The sequence below is a fragment of the Pelodiscus sinensis genome, chromosome 2, assembly GCF_052426305.1.
Source record: "Pelodiscus sinensis isolate ZL-2025 chromosome 2, ASM5242630v1, whole genome shotgun sequence".
NCBI lineage: Eukaryota > Metazoa > Chordata > Testudines > Trionychidae > Pelodiscus > Pelodiscus sinensis.
This window is the reverse complement of record NC_143053.1, coordinates 228618475-228631927: the sequence shown is the minus strand read 5'-3', so window position 1 is coordinate 228631927 and position 13453 is coordinate 228618475. Positions and strand designations below refer to the sequence as shown.

The 13453-nt window shown below is 40.0% G+C and overlaps 1 protein-coding gene across 12 annotated transcripts in view; it reads left to right on the top strand.

Annotated features, from left to right (window-relative positions):
- Positions 1 to 13453, top strand: part of ABI1 (abl interactor 1) — a 144660-nt gene that overhangs the window by 117941 nt on the left and 13266 nt on the right. For 4 of the 12 annotated variants that reach the window (XM_075922547.1, XM_006115270.4, XM_006115272.4 and 1 more), the window contains 5 exons: positions 500 to 600; positions 4671 to 4811; positions 6814 to 6914; positions 7992 to 8072; positions 9909 to 10085. In XM_075922547.1, coding sequence (XP_075778662.1) covers positions 500 to 600; positions 4671 to 4811; positions 6814 to 6914; positions 7992 to 8072; positions 9909 to 10085 — 601 coding nt within the window. The remainder of the gene's footprint in view (positions 1 to 499; positions 601 to 4670; positions 4812 to 6813; positions 6915 to 7991; positions 8073 to 9908; positions 10086 to 13453) is intronic. The other 8 variants (XM_006115271.4, XM_006115274.5, XM_006115273.4 and 5 more) reach the window with 3 other exon arrangements.

Genomic DNA, 13453 nt, shown 5'->3' with positions numbered 1-13453 from the left:
CATTAATTTCTCTAACACATGTTTAGTGCTTTGCTCTGATTTGGTAGATGCCTTGATCTTATTGACTTACATTTTTGTAGGAGGTTTCCCAGACAACATGCCTGACTGTGCCAGTCAAATAGCTGAGCTAAATTGATGAGAAATTTTGGATGAAGACTGACTGTGTTGTACGGTCAGCTTTATTTTTTTATTTAAAATATTCACACTGGAACTGACAAATATGAAATGTAATTTAAAGAGGGAAAAGGGAAAGACTTGCACTTGTCATCTGCTTAATTTTTCAGATGTACTAAAGTTGTAACATGGCAGTTAAAAACCAATATGAAACCTGCTTTTTAGAGTTTGTTTCCTTTTCCTGTTGTCTTTTCTAGTGAGCGGATAACACCTGCTGTTCAATAGCTGTCTGGGAACCCTCACTTCCTATTCTTACATTAAAAAATTAACTCTCAACAGTAGAGCCATTTAAGTATAAGAATAAAACTGTTTCCCTTCATTTCAGCATGGAAATAATCAGCCTGCAAGAACTGGCACCTTGTCGAGAACAAATCCACCTACACAAAAACCACCAAGTCCTCCTATGTCAGGCCGGGGAACTCTGGGGTAAGATTGAGACGTTCATTCAGCCTGTATAAGAGAGGATGATCATTGTGCAGACATCAATATTGACTAGATGAGTGACTTTGAAGGCTCTGAGCACCCTCTGAGCTCTGAGAAGTTAGACATGTTTCCATAGGAAATATTTTGAAATTTTTTTTATAGAATCTTTTTGTGGCAGTATTTTTATATTACAGATTAAAGTGATGAGGTTTTTCCTTTCTGATAGTCAGGCAGAAATATTATTGCACGTTTAACACTTTTTTTTAAGGTTCTTATTTAAACTAACATAGCAAAGGATTTCTCCACATTAAGGATCTTATTTGGTTGCCAACTCACTCCTTATTCCTTGATAGTGTAGAGTTGTGAAAATGCTTTCCATGCTTTGTGCAATATTTATGGAAAGTGTGTATGGAGAGATGTGAAGGATGTACTGGCAGCAACAACTCCTAATTTGTTTGCTCATTTGAATTAGTTTTAATGCTTACTTGAGGGATTGCACCCTCAAACAGCACACTTTCTACTTCAGCTTCAGTTTCACTGCTATTTGACACCACACACGCCCCCAGGTGATGGTTATGCTATGGACTGAAATTGTGGTACTTGAAAACACTGAGCAAACAGTCTCATTTTGTTTGGATTATTATGGGGGGGGGGCCTTTTGGTGGAGATCTTAAATAGAAACTTGTCTGTGGATGTTGCTGTTCAGTCACCTGAATCTTTGCCTTGAACATACAGGGTACGGTAGATAGAATGTGAGTGCTGGTGAGCTGCCGTGGATTTAACAATTATGGATAGGGATGTAATAGTATAACCATTTAAACAGTTAACAGATAAGCCTGGGCTTATTGGTTGCTGTTAATGATTACACACAGACTTCTGGGGAGCCAGTTCCCGGGGAGCAGGGTTGCAGATGGGAGCTGGCTGCTGCCCCAGGCTGCTGCCTCTATTAGAGGCAGCTGGCTCCCCTGGGGCAGGGCTACAGGTGGGAGCCAGTGCATGCTAGGAACCGACTTAAAAGCTGGCTTCTGGAGGGCACCATCCCAGAGAGCCAGCTGCTGGCTCTACAGTATAAAGTTTGTACTGCAGAGCCCACAGCATGTAACTTGCAAATTTCAGTGGTTACACGGTTACCTAATTAACCACTTTTTAACATCCCTACTTACATATGTGTTTTCCAAGTTGGGGAGCTGAGTAATGGTGGGGTTCCAAGGTAGCTCAGTGGTGATCAAGAGACCCAACCAAGCAAAGTGGGGGAACTGCAACCCCCTTTTTAAAAAGATAGGGTTGCAGGGCTCTGGAAGCATCAAAGCTTTCAATCCTGATGCAGCACTTCAGTGCTGCGCTGTGTCACTGCTTTAATATTGAAATGTAATGTACTGTGTTCATTTTTAAAAAAAGTCTCTAGGGTTTGTTTCAGCCTGCTTGGAATGGGTTATGGGAATGAGAATCTTGACCTACTGTTGGTTAATATTGCATAGGCTCCAGTTCCCTGCTTGATTGATATAGTATGCTTCAGCTGTGTGTAGGGTTGTGAGCCTTCCAGGATCTGCCTGGAGTCTCCAGAAATAAAATAATAATAAATGCAAAGAAGCCTCCAGGAACACATCAAAACAAAATTGGCAACCCTAGCTGAGGGTGGGATGAAGTGTGGTGAGATCCTTCAGGGAACAGTGGATAGAGATCATGGGTGAAATCCTAGCTCATGAGGGAAGTAGAGATAATGGATTGGTGGAACAACCAAAATGCATAGTAAAGATTGCATCTACCTGTCTTTGAGAGCATTTAGCTGGCAGCCAAGTCAGCTTCCAGGAACAGGACTGAAGGAAATATGTATGCAGATGAGTCCTAATAAACAAAGCTATAGAAACTTGGGTTACTCCGTCACCTACCCACTTTTTGTCCAACAGTTTTACCTTACAGTATATATTATGTTTGTGTTCTAGTTGTAAGAGAGTAAGGTATGCATGTCTTTTCCCAGTTTCTGACAAAATTATCTTTCTGGCACAACAAAAGAACAGTGGCATCTAGTTTAAAACTGTAAAAAAAAAAAATTTAAACCTTAAATTCACTGATTCACAAATCCCAGCATTCATGCAAATAACTGGGATATTGTTTATCAGGAAAGCATTTAGGAATAGTGCAATAGTGAGGTCTAATGCTCCTGAGAGAATTCTTATAAAATATAAATTTAATACAATGTGTTCATAGAATAATAAGTTAAAGCTACCTATAACAGATTTGTGATGCATTGGCCTTGTTTTTTTGTTGTGCATACCTGTTACCTCACCAAATTCAGAACCTTGCTATGGGTTTCCCTAATAATTAGTAAGATTCTCTTGTATTACTGAGTCTCTGAATGAAGGTTTATCACTTAAACATTCATTCCATGTTTAAACAATCTGTCAAAATCCACACAATTGAAGATGTTCATAGTCTCTCATTTTCCTCCCACTTCGTTTGTGAACTCCCCCCCCCAAAAAAACCCCACAAAAAAACCCCAAAACCAACCCCTACCACAGGGACTCTAAACATGAGACAGTGAATACTTTTAGTAAAGAGTAGTGTTGCCAGATGGTTTCAACAAAAATACCGGACACACTTGACATTACATCACAATCTACATTACATCTTATTTAGAAAATACCAGACACTTATATTTTGTCATTTATATTTTCTCAATTTGTTTCCCGAACAGAGAGCTCAAATACTGGACTGTCTGGTTCAAAACTGGACACCTGGTAACCCTAGCAAAGAGTAAATTTTTAGGACACCTATGCTTCCCTCAAAATGCATGTATACAAGGGAATATTCTGTGTAAAGATTATTTTAACTCTTGAAAGGTACTATTGCATAATAGATTGCCTAGTACTGTATGTGCATACAGATGTAAACTGAAGAATATCTTGTGGCCCTACATTTAGTGTTTGTGTTTAATTAGCTTTTCAGCTTAAAGGAACATACAGCTTGGCCTTGCTCTATGAAAGCATTTTCAAAATAATTTTTTCCATAGGTTTTATTTCATTGTAACTGTGCAAACTCGCCACTGCAGCACCTCCTGCTGGTTGCTGTGGAAACTAGCTCAAGTCCTTCTGCAGGACTCCCCCCTCCAGTGGTGTCTCCCTCATTGTTACTCCTACTTTGTCTCCACCATGCTGTGACCTGTATTGCTCATTGGACCCTCGTGTCCTCTTCAGGGCACAGCCAGGAGGCTGTTCCTTGCTCTGCTGGTTTCCCCTGTTCAGGGAAAACAGCCTCAGTGGCTTGCTGTAATCACCAGTCTAGTCCCTTGCTAAGGGGTAAACTGCAGTCTGTGTTGGCCATTTCCCTCAGGGCAAGTTGAGGGGGAGGGCACAGGTCTGTCCTTTTACTGTCCTAATTCAGAGTAGCAGGCTATAGCTGGACTCTATAGCTGGCAGCCATTCATTGTCCTTCTTACAACTCCTCTGCTTCCTCTTTTTCTCTAGGCCACTTCCCTTGTAACTACATAATTACCTGCCTTCCTCCAAGGCCTCGGTCTGGCAGTGGCCAGCCAGAAGCTCCTTTTTCCCTTCTACTCTGCCCAGCACTGCTCTAGCCAGACTGGTTTTACGCCTTAGTCCTTCACCCTAGCTTGCCAAGAACAATTGCCCTCTATATATGGCCCCTGCTGGCCTTGACTGGCTGCTGCAACAAGCCATTTACTGATTGGCTCTTTCAGTAAGCCCTCTTCTAATTAGTGGGTTCTGTGCAGGCTCCCTCTGGCTTGCTTTGCCCCACATCAGGAAGAAGAGCTAATGGCTGTACTACATTCATATATTATATAGATACTAAAATTTCCATTTTACCTTTTAAAATATAATTTGTCCGGGAAAGGTGACTAAAAAGAGTCCCCTTTTTAAAGATTTTTTTTAATATGCAGAATTAACATGTTAAGAATGAAACCCCTATTTAACTTGTCTCTTTCAGAGTTGGTTTCTGTATAGTAATGTTGGGTCACTGTGCAATGACTTTAAAGTGAAACTTTATGAGAACAGATGGTTTCAACACTTTAATTAAAGTTTTTTCTCTCCTCCAACCCACTTTCATTTGATTAGACGAAATACTCCTTACAAAACCCTGGAGCCAGTTAAACCTCCAACTGTTCCTAATGATTACATGACCAGTCCTGCTAGACTCGGGAGTCAACACAGTCCAGGAAGAACAGCTTCCTTAAACCAGAGACCAAGAACACACAGGTAGAGTACATTGCTTCTAATTCTGTAGGACTGTCTTGCCTTGCATGCTGACAGTCGTTAGCATTGCATTGAAGCTTTATGCCCGACTGCTACTTAGGTGGATGGAGAAGACAGGTGTGGTTTAAATACCTTAGATTCTTCTTTGTATATGTTGCTATCTGGATTTGGTACCTCTAGATCTGTTAACGTTAGCAATATCTGTTTCAGTTTTTCAAAGGTAATGCAACATAGGCTTTGTTTATGCATACGTACAGCTTTGAATGCACAACCTAGTCTCTTCTATAGCTTTTTGCTTTTCCCAATGAGACAAAATTTCAGAAATTATACGAGCGAATAGGGAGATGGAATATCTGTTGGATGGTATAACTTATCAGACTTTAGGCCAAGGTAGAAAATACAGGTAAGTTTTGATTCCACTACTGCTAATTATATAGTAAAACTGTTCTTGATTAGAAAATATTTTAGCGAAGCTAACCTGTCAGAAGTGAGGTTTGCTTTTATTGTTCAAGGAAAATCATATTTTTGACCTGCTAGATTGACAGTATTGGAAGCTAAAATTTATCACAGAAGCAGCACAGTAGTGCCAATCAAATTCCACATGCTGAAGCACATTGACAGGACGGAACTTTCTCTGGAGAGATGCTCTCTTGGGATAAGAGTGTAGAGGTGTCTCTATACCTAACGAATGCTCCCCAATAAAGCTGCTGTTAGAAGCTGCAATACAATCTCTGGTCAAACCAAGAAATAAATTGACATCTGCAACCTGAATACAGACAAGATTTTGACAGTGATGGTTGTTTCAGGGATCGATATAATGTGATGCTGAAATGATCTGTGATGTTTAAACGTTTAATAGAATAATGGCAGTTCTGGGGTTCAGGGTGACCTTTCGGATTTTGGGAAAATGTTAACTTCTTTTTTGAGTAGCTTGAGGTCAGTTAAAAAAATTGTCATATTAAAGTATGTTATAAACCAAATGCATTCTGTTTAGTTGGCAGATGTAAAGTCTCCCTTTTTTATCTGACAAGATCTTCTTTTACGTAGACTGCAGATAGAAACTCAGCTGTAACCATGGTGACAAGATCAAGGTCTTCAGCATACAGAAGACTAATTTTAAAGGATTTGTCTAGACCTTTGTTTTTTATAGTAAAATGATTCTTAAGATAATCTTTCAATAATCTGTGCTTGACGCCTTGATAGCCATTTATATATGGCTGCACAGAAATGGTAAATAAAGTTCCTTGAGTGCTATTGTATTAGGATGGATATGTGGAAATTAATTTTTAGTTACAGGGCACCTGGGTGGTTCAGTTCACTTCCTGTTTAATCTCTGTAAATTCAAGTCTTGGCTAAAGGCATATTTATTAATTTTGTACTTGTATTCTTACTCAGTACCTTGGTTTCTGTTTGGTTGGAAAAATACGTAATGACGTCCAAGATGCCTATATGTAAAATGTTATGATTTCTGCAGAAAGCGTGTGCTCTCATAGTGGCTAGCAGCTGGGTTCGGCAGGTTTCAGTAAAATGGTTAATTACTCAAATTTTTTTAATACAAGTATTCATTTAGCAAAAGGGAGACTTCTTCAGCATATAGCACACATCACACAGGTTACAAATGGCTTATGCCTGAACCCTTTAATACCCAGTTTGCTGTTACTTAGTTCAAGATGCCTGGAGCCATTGCTGTATTCATGCTGGACTAACATCTGTCTAGGTCGCCAATGGTTGCTTACATTTTTAGATATCAGTAATTCAAAGCCATGGGTATAAACAAAGTGGCTAACAGATTAACTAATGATATCTGTATCCACTAGAGTTTAATATATTCTGATAAATTGATCTGAGGGTGATAAGTAATAGGGGTTTTGTGAACAGTCAATCTACAGGTATTTTTATTTTATTATTTGTTTTACACCAAATGTATTCAACTGAGTTAATTTACCTGGTCACTATGGAAAACAGTGCTGATATGTCTTTTCCTCCTTCCCCTCCTCTCCTTTAGTGGCAGTAGTGGAGGAAGTGGCAGTCGAGAGAATAGTGGAAGCAGCAGTATTGGCATTCCCATTGCCGTGCCTACACCATCACCACCAACTGTTGGGCCAGGTATTTGAAATTCTTTTTATGTTGCCTAATACTGCAGTGTGGCTCATTCAGACATTTTTTCAAAGGAACTCCTTTGTAGGTGTAATGGTTTTGAAACTGTGAAATACGCAGAATCCTGTTTTGTGGCATCTGTGTCCCATAAATGTCAAGGGAGTATTGACCTTCTCATACCTTCCCTTTTGAAGTGGTTGGAAGAGAATTGCTCCCCCCAAAAAATTGTTAGCTGTTTTTTTATTCATTTTTATTCATTGCATTGTAACATGATTTTTCCTTTTTAAGATATGAGGAGCAAGTAGAATCTGTGCTTTCAAATGTGTATTGACAATAGACATTTCTAGATGTCCTGAGAAGAGAACAACCTGCATAAGAATTGTCTTCTGAAATAGTCTGATTATACCCTTTACAGTTGTAAATTAAAAATGAAATTCTTCCTTTTATTAAACCCCTTAAGAAGATGGGGAATACCCTAGAAATGATCAAACACCATCACTAGTGAAATTGACCAACATCCACCCGCATGATTAAAACCAAACTGAATTGTAATGTGAAGATTGTTTAAAGCTTATCACACAATATGAAAGGCATATGTCTCTACCATTTGAGTTGGAGAACTCTTTGTGGTACTTGTCTGTTATAGTCAAGAAGCAAGACCGCGGAGGAAGATGCGATTGCTGGCTTAGTAAATCTGTGTCATTTAGGAACAGTACGATATTTTGGATAAAATATTGACCATCCAAATTAGTCTTATACAGTAGAGTAGTGGTATTCACATCAACTTTTTTTTTAGTGAAAGAAACTTGTTCCTTTTGTTTATAAATATTCACTTCTTACCAAGTTTTAAGGCCCACTCTGTGTCCTTGGACTGCATGGATCTTACTTTTACAAAGCACCCCAGTCAAGTGGATAAGTGTACCATGCAGTAAAAAGATATGCTCTTGTAGAATTGGGGCCTGAGTGCATATCCATTTATTAATGTTGAATATTTTCTTGAACTGGACATTTTCTAAGATCCTGTTGTCTTTAAAATGTAGCTCCTCTTGCTCATAGCCTAACTGGCAATATGAACTATTTTATTAGCACAAATTTCTGTTCCTCCTCCTCCTGGAGTCCCACCAGCACCACCGCTGCCACCACCTCTCCTGATGGGCATTACAATAGGTGAGACTTGTCAGCACTGGCGTGATTGCAGTTAGTTGGCATAATCAATAATAAGCCCCTCCTAATGGATTTATAGGAGCCATTTGCCTTTTGTAGTGGGTGTATGTCATTTAATATAATCATCAGTGTTCTTTTTTTAACAAATCTAATCTCAACTAATTTCCTGTGGTGAAAGCCTCTGAAGATAAACATGTAAAATATGGAAAAACTTTTAGTTGCTTTGAATCCTAATATTCCCACTAAAGCTAAGATCCAATTAACAGTGTGAATTCAGCAGGGGTGTAGTTCTTGTTCATGTGTTCTTGTGTTTGGCGGTCGGGAGGAGGAAATCTAAAGAAGTTCACCAATAAAGAACACTGTCACTTGAAAACAGTAGTGGGTGGAGTGGAGATGGTGCATTTATCTTGAGGACTGATTGTGAGGAGAAAATGTAAAAGGAAAAGCAGAAATGTCTGGCTCAGTGTGGTTACAATTATGTGATCCTTCAAGGAGACCTAATCCTGGGAGATTTGAGGAATTCTCCTGCACGTGCCAATGAGAAGATATGAAGTGACTTAATTCCTGATAGATTTGGTTGGGATGGTAAAGGAAATCAGTTTGCATTGCTTTTTTGGCATTTTCAGATATCTTGGATTCACAAGCTTTGAAGTCATTATTAATGACCAGTTTGTCTTCTCAAACTGCACGATGAATGTCATGCATTGCTGTTAGAGAGGGTTTTTGAGAGCATTGCCTCAGAGAACGTTTAGTTCACCATCCCAACCAAAGACAGCTGTCATTGCCTTACCACAAAAATAACTTTAGAGGCTTTGACCCATAATTCTCGTACGCTTTCTCTTGTCTGAAATGTTAAGTGAAAGTGACTTTGAATAGCATTTAGTCTGCAACTTCAGAATAGTGCGTGTTTACGTAGATATGCATGTAGTAATATTTTACTACAATACTTTTGCTACATTTGGAATCTGAAAAGAACTTGTACATTGACAAAGAGTTCAAGCAACACAAGATGCACTTCAACAGTGTGACATTCTCTGACTTGTGTGACACAAAAAATGAAATAGCCAACATGAAAAAGATGGAACATGTATTCATTATTCATGTGCAATATTGAGTGGTGCACACCAGATATAAAGCGGGTAGGAATTGGTGCTGATCTCACAGAAGAATGCAGACACATCTTGTGCTGACTATTCTAGTTTGTTAATGCAAGTTCCTTATATGGAAACACAGTTGGAAACAGAAGAAATTAAAACGTGGAAAGTGTCCTAGAATTGTATCTGTTTTTATGCTTGCTTGAGCACCCAACTTAAAACAAACTGTTCTGGTGGTGGTGGTGTCCTTTCCCTTTACTACTTAATCTATACAGTAATGGTTTTGTTGTTCTGGGGTTTTTTTTGGTTTGGCTAAATTGATTACATTTGTTTCAGAATGCAAAAGTGTTTGTTTTAAGAAGATACATAACCTTTTCAAAGTGTTCCTTTCTTTTTGTTTAATAACAGGTAGTGCAAGTACAAAAATTCACTTTAAATTTAGGGAAGAAGCAGATTCAACAGTCTGCATAAGTGGTTAAAATGTCTACAACGCTTCAGAAAATGTATATGATGTATCTTGTTACATTGTTACTTAACATATCTTTCATGGCTAATATGCAAGACTGGCATAACAAGATGTTTCTTTTTTGTTTTGTTAATATCTTGCTGCTGACTTCAAGATACAAGAGTGTTGGTTTCAAGCATTCACTGTATTCTGAGGCTTCTTTCTGTTTTTTCTATTCTGTCCTAAGTAATACTTGGCTTAAGTCGTCTTGTTGGTTCCTTTTGGCTACTGCTTTTTCAGCTGCTCCTGGTTCAGTTCCTGGTTCCCAGTATGGTACAATGACCAGGCAAATTTCACGACACAACTCTACCACTTCTTCAGCATCTTCTGGTGGATACAGACGGAATCCCTCTGTGACTGCCCCGTTTTCTGCTCAACCTCATGTTAATGGCGGGCCTCTCTATTCTCAAAACTCAAGTAAGCCTCTGCGCTTTGCTGTTATGCATCAGTCATAGTGTTTTGAGCTGAATGATTTTGAAACATGATTTGTCTGATGGGTAGCACGTTTTCTGCTCAACCTCATGTTAATGGCGGGCCTCTCTATTCTCAAAACTCAAGTAAGCCTCTGCGCTTTGCTGTTATGCATCAGTCATGGAGTGTTTTGAGCTGAATGATTTTGAAACATGATTTGTCTGATGGGTAGCAATCAGAATCCAAATACTGTTTGGCTTTTCTCCCTATACTTGAGAGAGCGAGAGCATTTTGCCTCCTTTGAATTATAAAACAAAACATTACATTCCTAGACGGTGTCAAGCAGTTAATGTTAATGGGTAACCCACTAGGCCTGGCCTGGACAAAATATGACCCGTAGGCTGGATCCAGCCCACAGTGGCAGCAAGGAGCCTCAGGCAGGCTCCCCAGCTTGCCCCGCAGTCCTGTGTGCCGTGCAGAAAAGTGGCTGCAGGGCTCCGTTTCTGTTTTGAAACTGAAGGGTAGGGGGGAAGTTTTAGAAGATGCCATGTCCCCAGCATATTCCCATTGGCCGGTTTCTGGCAGAAACCAGCCAATAGAAGAATCATGCCCTCTTTCTGGGCTCAGTTATTCATGAAGCACATGGCCAGGCAAGCAGGCAGGTTGTCTGGGAAACATTTTAAGCTCTGCAGGCAGGCAGGCTAGTTTGGCAGCTGATGAGGAAGTCTCTTGGCCACAGCCTGCTTCTGGCACCCCAGCCTTTTCCTGCTTCAACTCTGCTCCCCCCACTCAACATACCCAAACCCTTTGTCCCCGTCTTACACCTATACCCCCTCCCAGATCTGGCACCCCAATCTCCTGTTCCAGATCACAATCCCCTCCTACTGTAGGTCACATCCCAAACCCCTGCACTCCAGTCTCCTGCCTAGGTCACAACTGCCTGCTTCCTCCCAACTCCCTCTCAGACTCCAGTCCCCCTTCTGCATCCCAGTCCCTTACCCCAAGATCCTTCTGCACCCAACTTCCATTCCAGACCCCACATCTCCTCCATTAATATCATGGAAGAATGAGGCCTTCAACCACTTTCCAAAATCTTGGAGTGCCCACCCACCCCCCTCAAAAATTATTGCCCATCTATGCAGTAGGTGTACCTATTTATTATAAGCAAATGTTAGTTAGTGTTTCAGTTGTGCTGGGAGAGCTTTTGTGCACACAGTCCAAAAATGTAAATTCTTCTGAAGGTAGAATAATCTGGTAAAATCTTGGAGCATTGACTGTAGAGAGCTATTGTTTAAAACGGAATCATTAATATTTCAAATACAACATTAAGAATGTTCCTGTTTTATTAAGCATTTAAAAGATGGGAAGAAAAAACTATTGGCTACCATTATTGTTAAATGTCTGATACTGAGATCATAGGATAAAATGGCCGGAAATCATGTTTCTTGCAGAGCATTAATATTACCTGCTTTCCCTCTCTTATTTCATCTAATAAATAACCACAGCATTAAGGGATTTCCCCAGTACTTGAGTTTCCTTTAGGGTTTTCACATCTCCACTGTAACTGCAGTAGCATAAAACATGAACTAATTAGGAGACAGAAATAAATGGTCACACTATTTTTAAAATGGTTTAATGTATGAGCATAGTCATTACTAAATCCCCTATTATGTTTAATGAGATGGGAGTTATGAAAAGACTGGCGTAGAGTGAAGCAGAAAACCCTATGGAGGTACAGCTACCATCCACCTGCCCCACACATCTAATGGAGTCCTTTAGTCAACCAAGCAAGGGCACAGATGCTCACACTACACTTTGCCATCCCAGGGCCCCCTGCTGTAGAAGTTCACTGTCACACTCCTTGTTCTCCCTTCTAAATGTCCACTGACAGCTCTCCCTCCCATTCATCCCAAACAGCCCTTTCCCCCAAATTCCTAGGTCTCTCTCTCCCATCCTCCCCCTTACTTGAGCTCAAGGTGGTGGCTGGACAGGTTGGTGGTGATTTGATGTTGCAGCAAGTTCATCCCCTTCCCCAGCCTGTCCAGCTGGCTTCCTCTTGCTCTGCACTGAGAGCTGGGGTGGAGCTGGATAAAGCAGGCTGCAGAAGAGATGAGCCAGTTCCAGAGAGCTGCATGCTACCTGCCCGACAAGGCAGCCCCTAGTAGCAGGGGGTTGAAATCAGGATCTCTTCCCTGCCCAGGTGGGTGAGGAGGGAAGTGCTGACTGCTGAGCACCGTTGCACTTGAGTAGCTTTGGTCTATGCCTCTCTGCTGCCTCCTTTCCTTCACTCCAGGTGGAGCCTGAAACTTGAGGAGGAAATCAGTGTTCCCTTTGCCCCTCCTTGCAACTAAATGATGGCCATCCCCACTCTCACTGCCCCAATATGGATTAATAATGCTCTTCTCCTTGTTTCACATATTTTCAAAGATACATGCCTTTCAATATGCTAACTGCAGCTTTCACCACAGCACTGTGTCTCTGCCACATTTCTGCTCTGCAGATCCAGGAGAACTGGGGAATGCCTGGGTGCTGCTCTTGCATTTATATATGCGAAAAACATTTACATTAAGAACTTTCCCCCATTGATCTAGAGTTAATTTTCAGCTCCTGGGATGGCAAAAACATTAATTTAATTTTTACCCTCTTTCATTCCCTCAAGTTCCTCTCCCCTCCCAACACACTCGCACTCCCCTTCTTTTTCTCCATACTCTTCGCTGCAAATATAATTCGTTACAACAAAAAAAAACTTGGTTCATTTTCAGGAATGGTGTTCAGATGATAAAACTAGATTTCATTTAGAAAATGGCTGAATTGCCTCAAAAGGTGTCTGATTTTATTATTGAAAATGTAGATAGTGCAATTTCTTTGTTCAAATGCAGATGTAATCCCTTAATCTGAGTGGTATACAGTGCTTCATCATAAATTAAATTTAGGTTTTTTAAATAATGGGGGCATATTTTTCACTTGAAAATATTTCCATCCACTTCCAAAATTGGTGATTTTAACATCGTTGTCTTGACAACACATTTTTTTTCCTGTTTCACATAGGTTCCACTCATGTTTACAGTACCTTTTTTTTCCTGAAAATATTTACTTCAGTTTTGTAAACAAATCTGTTTTTTTTTTCTTGTACATTGATAAATGATATGGGGGGAAGTAGTTGGTTTTTGGAATGAGCTAGATGCTGCCCTTATGTAGCAAACAATGTTCACTACGCCTTTGTTTTAAACTGTTGCTTGCTCAGAAGAAGAGAACCTCTTTCAATTTTACAATTCCAATCAAATTACTCTGCTGAATTCACATCTCGCATTGTTTTCATCTGGGTTAAATGTAGATGTTTTAAAACTTAAAAAAAAAAAGCTTAATTCATTAAA